General features: G+C 33.5%; 1 protein-coding gene across 3 annotated transcripts in view; it reads left to right on the forward strand.

The window, feature by feature from the left end:
• Positions 1 to 18,972, forward strand: part of Acvr1c (activin A receptor type 1C) — a 69,241-nt gene that overhangs the window by 22,050 nt on the left and 28,219 nt on the right. For all 3 annotated transcript variants that reach the window (XM_071619166.1, XM_027938003.3, XM_071619167.1), the window contains exon 2: positions 7,644 to 7,874. In XM_071619166.1, coding sequence (XP_071475267.1) covers positions 7,644 to 7,874 — 231 coding nt within the window. The remainder of the gene's footprint in view (positions 1 to 7,643; positions 7,875 to 18,972) is intronic.

Consider the following 18,972-nt stretch of genomic DNA (forward strand, 5'->3'; position numbering starts at 1 on the left):
CTTCACATACAACTTTGATCTATTTTATAATTAAGATTTTAGTGAGAATTTGTACATGTGTCTGTGTGACCCCAGGACCTTGTACATGCGAGGCAAGTATTCTACCAACTCAGCTACATTGCTAGCCCCTAGATTTTAGTGAAAACTGCAAATGCTGACAAATGTATTGGGAAATGGGTACTTCATACAGAGTCAATGGAAAGTTAATTGGTGTATTCCAACTTCTTTGGAAAGTTATTTGACAATATCTATTAAGAATATCTGCTGTAAGAAAATACAGGGTCAACCATCCAACATATAGGCTCAGATATTGACTTCCTTATAAAGATTATTAAAGCTTAAGAAACAAAACCAGGAATCAATAAATGAGATGGCATCAAATTAAAAGCTTCACACAATAAAGAAGAGTGTGAAGAGACAGCATAGAGAATGGGAGAAAATCTTTGCCAGTTACTGTTATGACAGAGCATTACTACCCAGAGTGTGTATATATATATCAAGAATTCAAAAACAAATAACCCAGTTGAGTAATGGGCAAATGAACTAAGGCAGACGCTTCTCAAAAGAAGAAATAAAAAAGACCAACAAATATATGAAAAAATGTTCAACATCTTTAACAATCAGGGAAATGCAAATCAAAACTACACGAGATTTTATTTTGCTTCAGTTAGAATGGTAATCATCAAGAATACAAATAACAATAACAAAAAAATACTGGTGAGGATACCCAGAAAAGGCACACTTACATATTGTATGTAGGACTACAATTTGGTACAACCACTATGGAAATCAGTATGGAGATGATTTATAAGATTAGGAGTGAAACCACCATATGACCTTGATATTTCTCTCCTTGGTATTTATACAGAGAACAAAAATCAGCATACTACATTGAATGCCAAAGTAAATAGCAGCACATTCACAATAGTCAAGTTATGGAACCAGTCTAAGTGTCAACAGATGAATGGACAAAGACAATGTAGAATATATTCACCATGGAGTTCTACTTGTACATAAAAAAAGAATGAAATCATGGCATTTGCTGGTAAATGGATGGAACTAAAGAATATTATGCTAAGTGAAATAAGCCAGACTCAGAAAGTCAAGGATCAATTTTTTTTCATATTTAGAAGTAGAGATAAAAAAGGAATAAAAGGGATCTCACAAAAATAGGAGTCCAGTAGACAAAGGGGACTTGAAGGGGAAGGAGGAGAAGAGGAAAAGGGGAGGTACAAGAGAATGAAGTCAACCAAAGGATATTATGTGCATATGTGAATTTCTCACAATGAATCCCATTATTATGCATAACTATATGCATCATAAAATTTAAACAAAATAAAACAAAGACATCTAGTCTAGTTATGGAACCAGACCTTCTAGGTGTTGGGGATATGATGGTAGACAAAACCGGAGAAGGTCCCTGCCTTCATGAAGTTTTCATTTTAGTGGGGCTAATGCAAGAAATAGACTAATTATAGATTATGATAATACCAGAAGAATGAAAATATTTGATCAAGATACTTGATCAAGGAGAATCAGGGAAAGTTTCTCTGAAGTGAAGACATTTGAACTGAGAATTAGAAGGAACAAATGTTACAGGTAAAGGGCACTACAGGAAAGGCAGAGGTAGAAAAGAAGTTGTTCTATTAGAGCTGTGGAAAGAAGATAGGTGGTCTGGAGGGCTGAGTCTTAAGAGATGAGGTTCAAGGATGGGAAGAACTCCAACTGTTGGCCTATTCAGTCATATTAACAATGGTGGATTTTTGCTTTATTCTAAATGCCATTGGAATCCATTGAGCATTGCTATTCTCCTAAGTAGAAGACAATAAATGTCAATGCCCAAGACTGAGGGAACATTTAGGCTGTCAGTGTAAGAAAATAAACTCTCAGATAAACTAAGAATCACATGGTGGCAGAGGAAATGTGCCCTCTGAATAGGAACACTCTTTCTGTGGTGCTTTCAGCGGGAGATCCCAAATAGGGTTCTTTTCTCCATTATGTGACCACAAGGACTATATTTGGACAAGGGACTCCAGGAAGTATGTGTCCTTTCTAGGCAAAAATAGATTTAGATTTCTCTGCATTGTGCCCCAAGGCAGTACTATCCAACTGCCACACTTCCCAGCCCACTGAGCTTCAAATTCCACGGGTAGAAAGGAGAAGACTGTCATCTCCCTGTCTCATGGTTCTGCCACATTTTCATCCTCTGAAAGGGATATTTTAATGGAACATAGGCAAATAATTTTGCCACAACCTATTTTAGATTAGGTTACATCTCTACATGGAATCCTACCAGGCTGTAGGAGCTGAGGGAATAACGTTACAATAGTAATTTTGAAAAAGGCCTTTAAAAAGTGAATCTTTCAGATCATAGCCAGGCTGATATTAAAAAGTATTCAACTGGTTATATCTCTCCATTAAAATTTTTTAAAATCGGAGTAAAAGCTTTATGACATTATGCCATAATGTCTGTATTTAGTTACAATTCTGAGTTCATAAGTAAACAAAAAAAACACATCATTATAGCTAATTTTAACTCTGTCCTTAAGTTACTTATATTGAGAAGGATGTCACAAGTTCAGAGCAACCAAGGACAATAAAACTGGAGGTGTCTTTAGAAATCTCAAGGTCTGGGGATACTGAGAAATTTGTCTTCTTAGGTAGCTGTGGCAGAGATGAGCTGAATGCTCTGGTTTGTTCAGAGCTGCCTTTAGACTGAGGAAGTTCCACGTGGTTAATATTATAACTCACAAAGTGTTGAGCCCCAAAGCTGGAAGTTGAAGCACTTCTCCTGGGCAGAATACCTTCTCGTATGGTGGTTCCAGGCACTCTTAGCTATGAGAATGAGCCCTTCTTGAACAAAGTTTCACTTTGCACAAAGGAGAAATTTCCTTTGCCGTATTTTGGAAGTTCTAACATTTCTTGGATACAGTCTGGCAAATAGAATTTCTATAATCTGAAACTTTATTCAAAGTCCATTTGGCAAAAAAAATTGTGTTTGTATTGCCCATATTTAATAATAATTTTTTTTCTTCCCCTCTTCTATTTTTCCTTACAATTAAGAAAGGCATGTGCTTTGAAATGACCACATGGCATGAAATTAAAAACTTTAGCAAGGATTAGAAAGGGAAGACAGACATTTGTCTGGTTTGTTTGACTGTCTGGTTTCCTTTAGGTGCACTGTACTAGTTGCCCTGGCTTCTTTGCTATGGTCATACTTTTCAGATTTAGAACATGGATGAACTTGAATTGTTCCCTTTGCAAGCTCAGAAGCCTGCAAATGATGGAAAGATCACATATTCAGAAGGATCTGAGACACTTTTTCAGTTGAAAAAAGAAAACAACAACTCTATATTGTGTTTGATACTCTGGTCATAAATTAGAAAAACTGAATAGAATAATGTCTGAAAAAGAGGAAAGGATATATATTAGAGGTTGACATTAAGCCTTGGCCAATAGATATTTTAGCACATAGCCTCAAAATATGGGAAACAAGTAATATAAAGCCAACTTATTAAAAATAATATCTAATTCAAAAAAACAACTATTTGTCAAAGAAATATTTGGCTTTTAAAGAAGAATAGGGCATAAGTGCGAATTGATAAATTTGGTTCTTTATTGTTGTCTGATGGATATTACTCTGTACACCAGGGTGTGCTAGCCATCCACTGTAAATATGGATGAAAATTTATTTTCTGGTTGATTGGGAATGTGTACATCTTTTGGTGGATGTGGGTAACAGATGTCTTGTGGGTAACAGATGTCTTGGCTTTTACAGACTAATTGGCAAAGAGGGAGTGAAAGGGAGATAATTAAAGGGGTGGGAGTAGACACAAGAAAAGTGCAATCTTCCTTGTGGGGAAAAATCTAATAGACCTCTTTATTATGGGTAATTGCCTCTTCTTCAACCTCATTTGCTATCCCTTTCCATATGACTCAAGTACATTGTAATGAGAAAGTATAAAATAAAGAATAATAAGGCAGGACAACTGTCTGCTAACAACCAGATTTATCCTGTCATGGAATATTCTAATATAATTGACTCAATTAATATCAGATTTCTAAAAAACAATATGAAAGCAAAAGTCTCATTGTCAAGGCCACTTAAATTTTAATACAACATAGAATTTTTGAGGATAGTTTAAGTAGTTATGTGTCAAATGTGACTACATAGTGGACTAGTGGAAAATGAAAAATGAGAGCCTAAATATGTCATATGTTACTTATAGATCATAGGCCCCGTTTGGTTTTCTGTTTGTTCTCTGTCCATGCAATAGTACTGCTAATTGACCTGGAATGAATAGGAACATTTAGCAGATGTTGAAAGCCATTATCATTAACAAATCCTCAATTTTGTCAGTGTTTTCCATTGTGCAAGATTTAAAGTAAGCTGTCATTTTCTGTCTTAACTCTATTACCTAGGTCTATATTTTTCTGGATGGTAACTTTTACTTTAAGCTGAAGGAAATTTTTAACACCTATTAAACATTCAGTGAGTATCCACATTACTCCTTGATAAGAACTGTTATGTAATATTTTTATAAGAACCAGTTAGTGCTTGGAAGAGAAAGTATCAGGACAGGTATTTAGATATTTACTTAATACAAAATTTAGATAAGTTGAAAGTTAAGATTACTTATTCTAGATGCAAGTCACATGCTACTGACTTTTATTTAACCATATGTCTCACCGGAAAATGGACAGGTTGAATTTGTTTAAAAATAGGAACAGTTTTTTAAAAGTTTATTGAAACAATACAGATAAAAAGTCAGTTATCAATTATTAATTAAATATTAATTTCTTTCTATTGTATAACAATTATATTTTATTCACAGTTGCTAGAAACTACTGGGCTGGGAGAATTTTTTTTTTTGAGAAAATCGCAGCTTTGATGGGATAGAAATAGTGTTGCTTGTGTAGTCTAGAGACTGTTCGATTAAGATGATGACTTGATCTTTTTGAGCCTCATTCAGTATCTATCAAATAGTGATAGTGACAACTCCCATAGCTTCACTGGGAATTATATGCCATGCTGAATGTACATGAACTAGCACATGATTAGTTGTTGAGTACTTCAGGGTTGTCTTTAGAGAGTGGATCCATATTCCTTGGTTACTTGCCTTGATTTTCTGGCTCAGCTTCTCTTAGAAAAAGAAAATTCAAGGACTCTAATGAATCTTGTTACAGATGATTTGAGGTTGTATCACAAGAGTTACTCTTCTTCCCATCTTTAGCACCTTAAATTATAAGGGTGAAGAACAATGAAGGAGGGGAAGTATCTTAATTGTTGAATGTTTTCTATATTTTGTAATAACAGGTTTCCATAAATGTAAATTATAGAGTTAGAAAATATTGGTAATATATGAGACTTTAAGATTCCTGGATGCACTGTCCCTACTCTGGTTTATTTCCCATTTCCAATGAAAGGCACAAAGGCTCTGTACAGTCAAATAGTTTCTCCAGAGTCAATCAGCAATTGAGTGACAAGGTAAGGGCTAGAACCTTTCTCTTTCTCTGAATTTTTTGTCTAGACTATCATCAACCATCACTTGCTCTGTGGCCATCTAGGATCTAGTCTGGACCATCAACAGAATAAGAACATTCAACTAATACTTGGCAGAGCAGAGAAATGCATTTCTTTATCATGATTTTTAAAATGATCTCTACATCCTAAATCATTCAGCCATTCCCTTATGGACTAAACATATGTTTTGATTGTTTGTGTAAGACAACTGGCTTTATCCTCTCCAGTCATAGGAGAGATGCTCACTATAGGTTTTCCTGTAGGCCAGAAATTGGGCTAAGAGCATTACATAGATTAACTGATTTATTCTTTACAGCAGAACTATAAGGATGCATATTTCATTTTTATTATTACCTTTCATAAAATGAAATGGAGGCACAGAGGGACCAAGTAATGCCTATGATTACAAAGCTAGTATAAGCAGCATTTGAAGGCCTTTTTCAGGTTGGAGTTGGAAAATGCTGGAGAGATTCCACTGCCAAAAGACAGTGGGTTAATGAATGCTCTCTATATGAACTCTTATTTATGCAAGAAAACTACCTTAACACATTTTCTAAATCACAAGCTTTTGTACCTATAGCTCTGTGGGATCCAGATCAATATATAATATATAGTTCTACTATAGCATACAACTATTGAAGAAAGAGTATGTTTATTTACATTGATCAATACTGCAATTAATAAGGTAGTGAGCTTGTTGTGCTGGATCCAATGTTGGTAACAAAATATTTTATTTGGGGATTTGCATTTCCCTTAGGAAAAAATATATATATATTTTAAATATACATATTTATAATGTTTCCCTTAGGAAATATTTGCTAAAATATGATCTAAATGGTATTTTATAAGTCAAGAAAAATTACCAAAAAAGAATAATAATAATTTTTGGCTGATTAATGTATAAATTATTTTCCCTTACATCCCAGTTATATGGGAATATTACTCATTTTGCTCCCATATTGATATTTGAAGTTGAGTGAAAGTCATCATTTATATACCAAATATTTTGTGAATATGAAATCATCCCTAAATTGATTGATTATCAGTTTAAAGTCTTTAATTTCATTAACAGTGGTTACATGGTAAAAATTTTGGACATTCAGATAATTGTAAAGAGGCAGTTAGGATTTACCAAAAAGTTCATCAAAGTAATACAGAAAGCTTATTTAGTGTTGTAGTATTTAGGAATAATCTACTTAGATAAAATTTGACTAAATTCCCCACAATCACTAGACACTTCATATTGGTAAACATTTTACACCAAAACAAAGAAATGGTGTACCACTTCATGAGAGAGAGAGAGAGAGAGAGAGAGAGAGGTGTAAAGGGAATATTGAGGTATATGTGGACATGAACAGATTAATTTTTTAAAAATATAATTTTTGAAAGTTTTATTGTTACAGATATATTAAATTCTACTGTTGATGTTCTTTTCTTTATGGAGGAGAGATTTGCCTTAGAAAGAATTGCCTGAAGGTCATGGTCTATGTTCAAATGACTCCCATTCTAAGATGTATATATTTCTTAGTGAAGAGGGAGAAGTATAATGGCTCATCAATGCCTTAAAGCTACTTTGACAACATCAATAAGGTTAAAATGTCATAGAATACAGAGAATCACAACCATTTTTTTGAGATATAAATTTCTATTGTTAGTTCTGTGTGTAGCAAATGCACTTAAATGGTTAAAGGGGGAAAGATAAGTGAACAGAACATTGGTTTGTTTGGCTACACAGCTGCCACAACCATACTTTGATGTTCTGTGAGTGATGCTGGACAGCTCCCCTGTTGCTGTGATACTGTTTCCTAGCATTTTATAGGAGCTATTGATTTAGGAACAAACTGATGAAGCTTCAGAAAGATTCAGAGCACAGATAATGAAAATATAGTAGCAGCTGAATAAATTCACAAACACTAGCAATAGTAAATGATAATTGGATAGCCTACATAACAAAATACAATATTGAGAGACTGTAAAAGTAGAGCATGTATTTATCAAGTATTGCTTATTTAAACCCTTCTTTAATTTTTATAAAGGTTGATTTTCTATTCTCAAGTAAAACTAAAGAACTTGCATGATCTCTTTTGCATTTTAAAACTATTTGCCTTACTCTTTGCAGGATTGAAGTGTGTATGTCTTTTGTGTGACTCTTCAAATTTTACCTGCCAAACAGAAGGAGCATGTTGGGCCTCAGTCATGCTAACCAATGGAAAAGAACAGGTGATCAAATCCTGTGTCTCCCTCCCTGAGTTAAATGCTCAAGTCTTCTGCCATAGTTCCAACAATGTTACCAAAACTGAATGTTGCTTCACAGATTTTTGCAACAATATAACACTACACCTTCCAACAGGTAAGAGGTATTATTTTTAAAATTCATTTCAAATTTCCTTTTAATCTTGGGAAATTATAAATAGTGGAAATCAAACTGTCTTATTTTTTTAAATAAGAAAATATGCTTCACTATTCTCTTTTTGTTCTTGACTCATAAAATTCTCTAGAGTCCAGTTGACATTGATTTTTTAAAAAAATATTGCACCTCACTGTCAAAACATTGACACTGGCATAGCCATTTTGAAAAGATTTGTTCACATAAAAATTGTCTTTTTTGAAGTGAGTAATGGACCTAAAATGAAATGTAAGTTTTTATAAATTTTTCTAAAGGAAAATAATTGAGGAACATTGATATGTATATAAATAAAAGAAAGACAAAGGAAAGAAACAATGAGCACAAATCTAATCTCTGACAGAAAATAGATAACTAGGTTAGCCCTAGTGGAAGTGAGGATGGACAGAGAACATTTTGGGATAATCGAGATGCAGTGGTGGTTATATGGTCATATGTATGTGTAAAAACTCACCAAACTGAAAAATATAATATGTATGCATTTTATTATATGGAGATTATGCCTCAATTGAGTGGATTTTCAAAGAAGAAAGACTGATTTTTGACTAAATTTAAGGGTAGAACATGGACTCAGATAGAATTCATTGTAAATACTTAATCAGAGTTCATAGTTAGACTGGGAAGGACTTGCATTTTAGATGCTCTAAGTACCTTTAATTTTCCCAGCCACATAGGAAGTTTTTTGTTCTTTTGTTACAAAGTACTGTCTTGTACCCATACTGACTGGCAGAACATGGTCTTGTGGATAATTTGTTATTGAGATGACACATTAAAGAGACTCTTGACACAGCTGATGAAAGGACTTCCCTCCATATTTCCTTATCTTTTGTACTTAGTTATGGATAAGATCAGTACAGAAGAACTAAAAAAAATAGAAAAAAAAAAAACATTCCACATTCATGGATTAAAAAATTCAATATTGTTAATATGAGTATCCTCTTCAAATTAATCTATATATTCATCTCAATCTAAACAATGAATCTCTGGCCCAAGGAGAAACTGGGGAAAAAACCATAAACAAAGAAAAATGTTCATGATAGATAGATCTCAGAGGACCACCAAATAAAGAAATATATGGAATGTGAGGCAGAGAGAATACGGCAATCTAAAAACCAAGATTGCAAGTAGATTTAAGGAATGAAAGGGGCCAAGCATAATTTTTGAGGTTGTATATATAAGATAATGTCTTAGAGCAGTATTTCCTAAGAGTGAGACAAGTACCAGTTGTGGTATATGAAAAGATTTTAAGAATTTTCAAGCTGAATAGGCATGGCAAACACATGTGATATTGAATTTTATATGTGCACACTGAAATGTATATTAAAATACCACACTGAACCCCATTAATACGTACAATTAATATTTGCTAATTAAAAATTTTTAGAAATTTTTGGAAAAAACACTAAATAATATTAATTACATGATGATATCTTCTCTAATTTTCTTAGTTTTACTGACTTTTGTATCAAGCTTTCTCATTTCCAGATAGTGTGTCTTTAATACTTCATTCTTTTCTCTTTTAAACAGAGAGAAAACACAAAATATCTAACTAGAATGCAGTAACATTGATGGTTTACGTAGTTATCTTCTATTCATGGCAAGCAAACTTTTAAATTTGTGGTAATGATACTAGGTTTCTGTATAAAATAAATGTTTTCAGTTAAAAATTAGTTTATGAAAATTCTATAGTGGTTTATAAATATGGTGATTTAAGTAAATCTATTGATCACTGATATATTTTCTATCATTGTAGATTAAATTTTTTTTCTTTTAGAGTTTCACATGAAAGGAGTCATTATGGAACACATTTAGGGGGTTTGACTTCCTTCACTCTACATAGTGTTTTCAAAATTAATCCATGTTGGTTGTATTAGTAGCTTTTTTATTTTTTAAATGCTCAGTAATTACCAATTATATGTACATAAGAATTTTTTAAAGTCCATTCATGTGTTGGTGAGTATTCAGGTTGTTTCCACTTGCAAACTGTTATTAACAAAGTTGTTACGAACGTTCATTTACAAGGCTTTGAAGAATGTTTTCATTTCTCTTGGAAAATAACCTGAGTAGAATTGTGGCATCATATGGAAAGTGTATGTTTAACTTCATAAGTATAATCTCATAAATAATTTTCAAATTGCTTGTATATCCCCAATAGAAATGTATGATAGCTTCAGTTAGGTCCATCCTCTTGCTAACACTTGGTATAATCTGTTCTTTTGATATTAGCCATTCATGTGGTTGTCTAGTTGTATTTTATTTTGGTTTTCATTCATGTTTTTCTGATGAATAATGATGTTGAATTATTTTTATGGGTATATAAGTCATTTCTGTATCTTCCTTTATGAAGTATCTATTCAAGTGCCTATTGAAATTGGGTTATTTATCTTCCTATGGTTGAATCATATGAACTTGATACATATTCTCATACAAGTTATCATCATATATATTTATTGTTAATATTTACTCCCACTCTGTGAATTGCCATTTTATTTATTTTTTCATTGAATTTGTCAAGCTTTGGGATGCTATTGTGAATGGTATTTTTAATATTTTAATTTCAAAATGTTAATTGCTGCTATATGAAATAATTAATTTTGTATATTGACCATATATCCTGCAAGATTGAGAAAATAAATTAGTCCTAATAGTTTTTTGTTTTAAAGATTCTTTGATATTTTCTAAATATGCAATTATCTTATCTGGGAACACAGGTTGTCTTTGATCTCCATTCTGGTCTGTATTCATTTTGCTTCTCTTTCTTGCATTTTTTGCATTGCCTGAGACCTCCTATAATGATCAATAGGGGTGATGAGAGTTAAGGTTCTTACCTTTTCCTGGTCCTATGAAGAATGCATCAGTCTCTTCTATAGGGTGTTGATGCCTATTATCAATTGAGGGAATTTGCTGTTATTTCTAAGTTGGTGAAGTTTTTCTTAAATCTTAAATGGAGATTAATTTTTTTCAAGGATTTTTATAAATTTATTGAGGTTTACATGTTGTTTCTTCAGTATGTTGATGTTATGGATTACATTAATTGAGTAGGAAACATTTTCTACAATAAGGATGATATGTATTGTCCAGCTGCTAATTAATGTCTACAAGAAAATGCTACATGATATTTCATTGAATTCAAATGTTTTGACTTAAAGAAAGAATTTGTATGTTTAATGACATTTTTTTGGTAAACTGACAGTAAACTACAAGGAGAGCATGTGCTCAATGCCGTCATCTCGTGTGGGACTGTTCTCTCTTTGAGGCAGAGATGGATGGTTATTAGCTGTATTAGGAATAGCAGCTGTTTGAAGAAGAGTTGGGAACCTCCAGGCTGAGCACCCACACAATGAGTGCCAACAGCTCCACAGTTTCTATGTCATCAGAGAGAGCAATTGATATCCCCTGCTCTGCCTAGTAGGGATCTGTCAATTTCAGATGTGATCACCTATATGTGAAATATGGAAGAGAACTCCGAAAAACAAATTGTGTGATATTTCTGCAGTACTTGAGAGTCAGCATCATGTTCATGGGCAAATCAGTAAAAGAAAAAAAGTCGGGTGGTGATCAGAAGAAGTTGAGCAAAATCTGGGGCTTCCCTTTGTGGCTCCAGCTGAAAGCCAAGTGGGTCCTTGCCCCCCTGGCTCATTCATCCATCTCCCCAGACCATGGGGTCATTTCTGAATAACCAATTTGATATAAGTGCAGTCTCTCAGTCTTGGTATGTTTTAGCTCTTCTGTCCTTACATGCTGTTTGCAATGATCCTTGCCTTGTTTCTTTGTGACAAAATTTCTACCTTAAATACAGCTCATGCCTCTCCCACCCCAAACCCTTGCTGCTTGTACGGTAGTAACTCAGCAATTGCGGAACTGCTGGCACTTGCCCTTGCCCTCCTGAAAATCCTCTTGAGTGTTTGATGCTAATTCATAAAAGCTTAGTGGCTTTCATACAGGTTTTGATTATGACACATAGAAAGAAATGCATTCTATTTAATTTTCCCCTTCCTGACATGTACAATGAAACAAGATTTTCACAACGCATACTCACCTTTAAATGTGTGCAGTGCTTTGATTCTTGCTATTTCATTAAATAAAAATGCTAGTCAGATCCCACTAATAGGTTTGTTCACAGTTCAAGAAACAGTACTTTAATTGATATTTAAAATGTAGTAGTTTTAAATGGAGTAAGTACATTTATTACTTTAATTCACTAGTATAAAAAAACTATTTGAAATTTTGTTATGATTTTAATTTCACACATTTTCTTTTTAAATGACCTTTAAAAAACTTCTTACTATTCATTTTAAATATAAAAATGGATTAAATTTAAGTCAAATTAATTCAGATTATTATGAGTAATATTTAATTTAGATCACAATGAATTCATTCATTTGCCCTTAAAAAAATATCTTCTTGTTTGATACTACACATGGGTTTAATTTTTTAGGCGTTAATCATTTTATTTAATGGAAATAATTTTATGTTCTGGCAGAAATATACTATTAGAAAACTTGCCTCTTCCCTGAACTTTTGATGTCAATAAAGAAATGATCTTCTAAGTTCAACTGCTTATCACCAATAGAGTTTGTTTTTATGTTAAAACAGTCCTTTATTTGACTGGTAATTAAAGTTTATGTCTACAAACAACAAATATACTATTATTTCCATAAAACGAATATGGTACTGAATATTTTAAAATTAAATATAGACTATGCAAATCAGTTAAACAAGAGAAACTTCTATGTTTCCTGGAGCTTATCATAATTTCCTCTCCATTTTTATTTTAAGACAGATAAGAGCTTTCTTCAATTCTATCAGTGCTATTTCATTAAATAAAAATGCTTTTATTTAACCATCCTTATCTCCTGATTTTGTCAACCATGCACTTGGCTCCAGGATCTGGCAGATACCTCCAGGGCAAATGGCATCAATGCTCTGCATGCAGTCTCAGGATGCTTCACTGTGACTCTAGTCCCTCTGATGTAGCACTCCCAGGCTTTGTTTCCTGCCTGGTTCCAACACAGGCAGGATTGTACTCCCTCAGCTTCCTCTCAGATAAGGAGAGAAGCGATTCTGGTGGGAAAAAATCATCTTCAGAAATAATTGATACATCCCTTAATTATCCAAGAATATTTTCCTTTCAAAAAGAAAAGAGATATTTGCATAAATTAGTATGTTCTATGGGAAAAATCAGGTTGGGTGAACAAATAATAACAGGTGAAAGAGTCTGACACTCAGTGGATGATGTTTGCAGTGTTAGTCCCTGCATGGGTTCTGTCTGTGAGCCCCCCCACCCCCCCCGATTTTTCTCACTGCTTTTACTTATTTGGAATTAATTTGGCTTTTTGTCTCTATCCTCTATTTATTTCAGACTCTTTTATTCATATTTTTAAATCTTTGAATCTCTGATAATTTCAATATCTACAGTTTCTGAGACTTTAATTCTGCTCTTTTAGATTCTGCTGACTCATATTCTTGCTAGTTTCTTTCCTTGGATTTTTAAAAAATTATTTTATTTATTTTTTATTTTTTACATTGTGAGCTTGTATTGTTGAGAACCTTATCTGAAGGAACTTTTGGAGCCTGTATTTAATTAGCTGCTTCGGAGAAGATATTTGTTAGTTTTTGCCAAATGTGTCTGGGGGTGCTACCAACTCCAATCCATTCAATTCTAGAATTTGGTCTTTGGGGCCAACATGTAGAGTGAATCCTGGCTCTAAGCTTGCCAGTATGGTACATAACTGTGGTGAAGAACTCTCGGAGACAAATGTTTTTCTGCTCTACCCAAAGTCAAGGTTGAGACATAGGAGGGTACACCTTGTCTCTTTGTGGAACACCTTTTGTTTTGTCTTGTATTCAAGGAGTCACCATTTATATTTGCTTGAATTGATAAGAATCTCTGTCCTGACCTTCACTGTTTCAGGAACCATCCTTTATCTCCTGACTTTGTCAACCATGCACTTGGCCCCAGGATCTGGCACATACCTCCAGGGCAAATGGCATCCATGCTCATGCACCTCTTTGCATTGGCACTGTGGTTGTGGCTGCTGAGCAATTCATTTATTTTTTCCACCCGCTTAATCATAAAATAGAAAAACATTTTTTTTTCATTTGTATTTTATTTAGCATTTTCATGTGTACCAAAAGGATTTCTATGGACATCTAAAGTGTAACTTGGCAAAAGTGTAAATTCTAGGATGGTTTATTTTTGAAATGATACTGGCATAATTATCTATCCATCTGGAAGAACACAGGGTTGTACCACAGTGTCATACCATATACAAAAATAAATTGCAGCTTGATTAAATATCTAATTGTGACATATAAAACAATTTAAATGTCAGAGGAAAATTTAGAAAAAAAGATTTTTATGATTTTATAGTATGGAAGCTGTTCTTAAATAAGACAGGAAACTCACTGCTATAAAAGGAAAAGAGATAAAATTGACTACATGAAAACGAAAATAATAATGGATGATAAAAGAGAACATAAATAAAACCAAGAGATAAATTAAATATTGGATAGAAATATTTATAGCATATATAACTGGGGAAAGGTAACTATTTTAAAAGATAGACTGACGAGAGAAGGATCAGAGGAGAGGAGGGAATGGGTGGGTGTTAAGTGAAAAAATGAGCAAAGGACACAAGTTTTGTATAAAATAAAATCCGAGGTGGTCAAGTTTTGAAATGATGTGCAACCTCAGGAATAGCTGGGAAGATAGAAATTAAAATGGTGACATACTATTAGATTGGCAAAGGTTAAAAAGAGTGACATGTTAGGATGTTTTCAACTAAAAGCATCAAAAAATTAGTATCATCTTCAATAATAAAAGAATTCACTGAATCACATGGTGAGAAATCTGGAAGCAATCTCAGTGTCACCATCCTACTTCCAGATTTCTTTTTGCCAGTTGTGGATACCCTCATTGTTTACAGCATGATAGTTTTTCTCTGATTCTTTTTTTTTTTCTTCTCTGATAGTTTTCCTCTGATTCTTTTTTCCTCATGTGGATCTGTTTTTATTATTGATGTAGGTTTGGGGTTTTGTTCTTTGGGGGCTCAAGTTTCAAGGCAAGCTCAATTTGATTTGCCCAAATTAGCTAGTGTACTAGAAACTCTATTTAGTTGAGATGTCAAAGGTCTTGTTTCTTATTGCAAATTTAGACCACAAATAAACTCTTCTGCTTCTACCACAAATATGGGCTTTTGGCTTATTACAAATAAATAAGTAAGTAGAATAATTTGTTCTTGAGAACCTGTGAATGAACCTATCATGCATACTTTAAGGTTTTTTTTTTTTTTTTTTTTTCCCTGCTGCTTGGGTGGTACAGGACTTTCCAGATAAATACTTCCTTTAATTTAGTTAGAGTCACTAAAGGGACCATAATTGCCTGTCAGAAAAAGTACAAACTCTCTCTGGTGGAAGATACTTTAAGATTGGACCTCAAAGAGACACAGCAACCATACTTTGAAGGACATGATCTGTGGTGCAGACTCACCACGCACTCAGCAAGGCAGCTGAGTCAGAGCCAGCAGAGAAGACCACACACCAGAAGAAATGGTTTCATATATGATGGTTAACAGACAAAATTTACAGACTACCTATGTTTTTAAGTTTAAAGGAATAAAAGGCAAACTTGAAAATAGTTTTTGGAGAATAGGAAACCATGAAAAAGTGAACTAGCAGATGTGAACAGTAGCAGAAAAAAAAAAACTCCTTCAAATTAAAACAACAACAAAGGAATGGATTTGACAACAACTGGTATAATAACAATTGAAGAGAGAATCAGGGATCTGAAATACAAGTCAGATGAAATTATTTTATGTGCAGTATGTAGAGAAGACATAATGGAAAACATGAAGAAGATAACAAACAGGAAAATGTAAGGAGCTATATCATCTGCTCTTATGAAGTCAGAAAGAGGAGACAAAAATTGGGCAAAAATGTTTATGTGCAGAGATAACAATTCAGAATTTCCCAGAACTGATCAAGTATGCCAGTCCAGAAATCTCAGAAATTTAACAAAAATCAAGAGGACAAATACAAAGAAATCCAAAACTTGCCACATCATTGTAAAGCTACAGAATACCAAAGCAAAGAGAGATTCTAAAAGTTACAGAGAACAAAGGTAAATCAAATTCAAAAGAGCTACAGTAGGCTGACATCTTCTTAATAGCAAAAAATAAAAGGAGAAACAGTGGAATTGTATCTTCCATGTTTGAAAAGCAAATAACAAAATTCTGTATACAGCCAAATTATCTTTAAAGCATATATGTAAGGCAAAGACATTTTTAATTAATATAGGATTACATTATGCAGAAAATAAAGGAGTATAGTTATCCAAGAGTAGAGGAAATTCCATAGGATGCCCTTCAAGTATAAAAACTTAAGGAGACATTAAGGAGGAGTGAAGAGTAAAGAAAATGAAAAACATGTGGCTGATTCTAAAGAATCTCCATCAATAATAAAGTCTGTGGCTCTTTAAAAAATTATACTAAGTGATCATTGAATATAAAAATAACACACTATATATGTCAGGAGAGGCAAATGGAGTTAAAATGTTCATAGGGCCTACTTTAGGAGGAAAGTAAAGATATCATTAAGCATTATTTCAAATGTTCTTTGAAATGGCCTGAGGTCATTTCTCCACACCTATAAAATAATAGGAAGTGAGAATGTTCTCTGTAATCTACAACAGAAAAAAGAATGGAATGATGGAATCAATCCAACAGAAGTCAAAAAGAGAAAAGGACACATATACCAGATATGACAAAAAGAAAGCAACCAACGTATGTCATTAATAATTAAGTGTAAATACATTAATGTAAATATACTATGCAAAGATTATCAAATTGGAAAAGAACTAATTCAATTACCTGTTGTTTAAATGTATGTATATAAGATGAAATTTTAAAGAAATATTTTAATTATTGTGATAGAGAAGATATGCTTTATACTTCAAAAAAACAAAAACAAAAACAAAAAATAGTATTGGGTGACTCCTATTAAGAGCAGACAAAATAAACTTTAATGCAAAAAAATTACTAGAGCTGAAAATGATCAGGGCTGGGGGTGTGTAGCTCAGTGGTGGAGTGTGTTTTTAGTGTGCATGAGTCCCCGTGTTCATTCCCCAGCACCAAAAAAGTTCATTTTATGTGCATGTAAGAACACAGCCTAAAAAATAAATAAAATGTTATGAAACAATAAGGAGAAATGGAAGTCCATAATCTCAGAGGGAGATTTAAAAGTAGCACTGACCTGGTACTTGATAGATATTTTCCTAGAAAATGATTCCCAGACCCCCCAAAATCTTAGGACATTAAAGAACTTAAATCAGGATCTTAAAGCAGGCAGTAAAAACATATTCCCTTAAAGAAAATTTCAAAGCCCAAGAGGAGCTACTAGAAAATTACGCTAAACTTCCAGGAACAGATAATTTTTACATAAACTCTTCCAAAGCATGTGTAAGTATAAAATATTCCATAATTCATTTATGCATAATCTTAATATCAAAGCCCAACAAAGGAAGTAGAAAAAAAGGAAAATTATGTCCTGCTCACTCATGAACATATATGCAGGTATCTAAAATTTGAATAGGAACCATATAGGATGCTGAGATCCTATAGGGAGTATGGGAACCATAGTTGAAATTAACCAAAGTTAATAAGAAGATGATCAAATATAATAATAAAACTGTTGTTTAAAGACAAGGAAATAACTATTCCTCAAATCAGGATAATGGCTGCCTTGGGGAAGGGATAAGGTTGTGATCATGTGGAGGTATTTTAGAGAGGAGTGGGGAATGCGTAGGTTGTGAATTGCAGTTTATAATTACTTGTTTTATTCTACCTAGATGTTATATGCACTTTTCTGTATACTCACTATATTTCACAAAAAATGAATAAAACATCAAATTTCAAAGTTATATTTATATATTCTATTAACCTTTGGAGTTGGGATGGGAGAGAATTGGCAGAGGACATTATTTAACTCTTTCCTTGCAAATTCCAATGCTGTTTGAATTATTATTTTTTTTCCTAATGAAAACCAAATTAAGTTAAGGTTAAAAATGGCTATCAATAATTGTTTAAAAGACATCTGGCAGCCTTCAACAACTATTTAGTAGATCCTAGATTTTTAACTGGTCTGACAACTGTCCACTTAATAGAAATATTTCAGCTGCTCTTGCAACTAAGTATGGCCAAGAGACTTGAATTCTGGCTGACAAGGCGAGTGGTAGTGTTTTGGAGAACTTCTGAGAAAGTCCATTAAAACAGAACTGGCACGTTGATGTGCCATTCTCCTCCGTGTTGCCTGGATGTAATGGTTGGACTTCTGACTTGGACCACAAGGGTGATGCTGCACTATAGAGATGACAACAGGAGAGCTGAGAGGAGTCTGACTGACAACTTCATGGAGACACCTGGCTAATAGAACTACCCGTCTTCCAATTCTTTGTCAATGGGAGAAAATAGAAAATTCCTACTTGTCTTTTTCTGCTACTAGCAGTTAAATCCAATTCTAATTAACACACAAATGGCAAAACAACTCAACCAGAGTTCTGCCTGCCTGGGGGATGTGTGTGGCCTGAAGACAAGTTTTATTTGATCTATGCAGTTTCTGGAAAAGAAAAATGAATGCGTTTATAATGTTAAAAACATTTAGAGGCTGCTATAGTTGAATAGTTGTGCCTTTCCTTCATTCACGTATTGGAATCCTAATCCCTAAGGTGATGGTATTAGGATTTGGAGCCTTTGGAGAAGAGATTAGTCATGAGGGTGGAGTTTTCATGAATGGGATTAGTGTCTTTATAATAGAGGCCTAAGGGAGCTCCTTCTACCAGGTCACAGCAAGAAGTTCCCACCTATGTACTAGAAAGTGGGAGCTCATCAAACATGGAATTTATTTGTGCCTTGTCCTTGAACTTCTTAGCTTTTACAAGTGTGAGAAACAAATTTGTATTGTTTATTTTTTAAAAAATAGCTTCCTAATCCTGATTCTTAACTCGCCTTGAAAAATCAAAATATTTGGCATCCCTGAAGTGTCCCTT

This window comes from Marmota flaviventris, chromosome 11 (assembly GCF_047511675.1).
Source record: "Marmota flaviventris isolate mMarFla1 chromosome 11, mMarFla1.hap1, whole genome shotgun sequence".
In the NCBI taxonomy this organism is placed as follows: domain Eukaryota; kingdom Metazoa; phylum Chordata; class Mammalia; order Rodentia; family Sciuridae; genus Marmota; species Marmota flaviventris.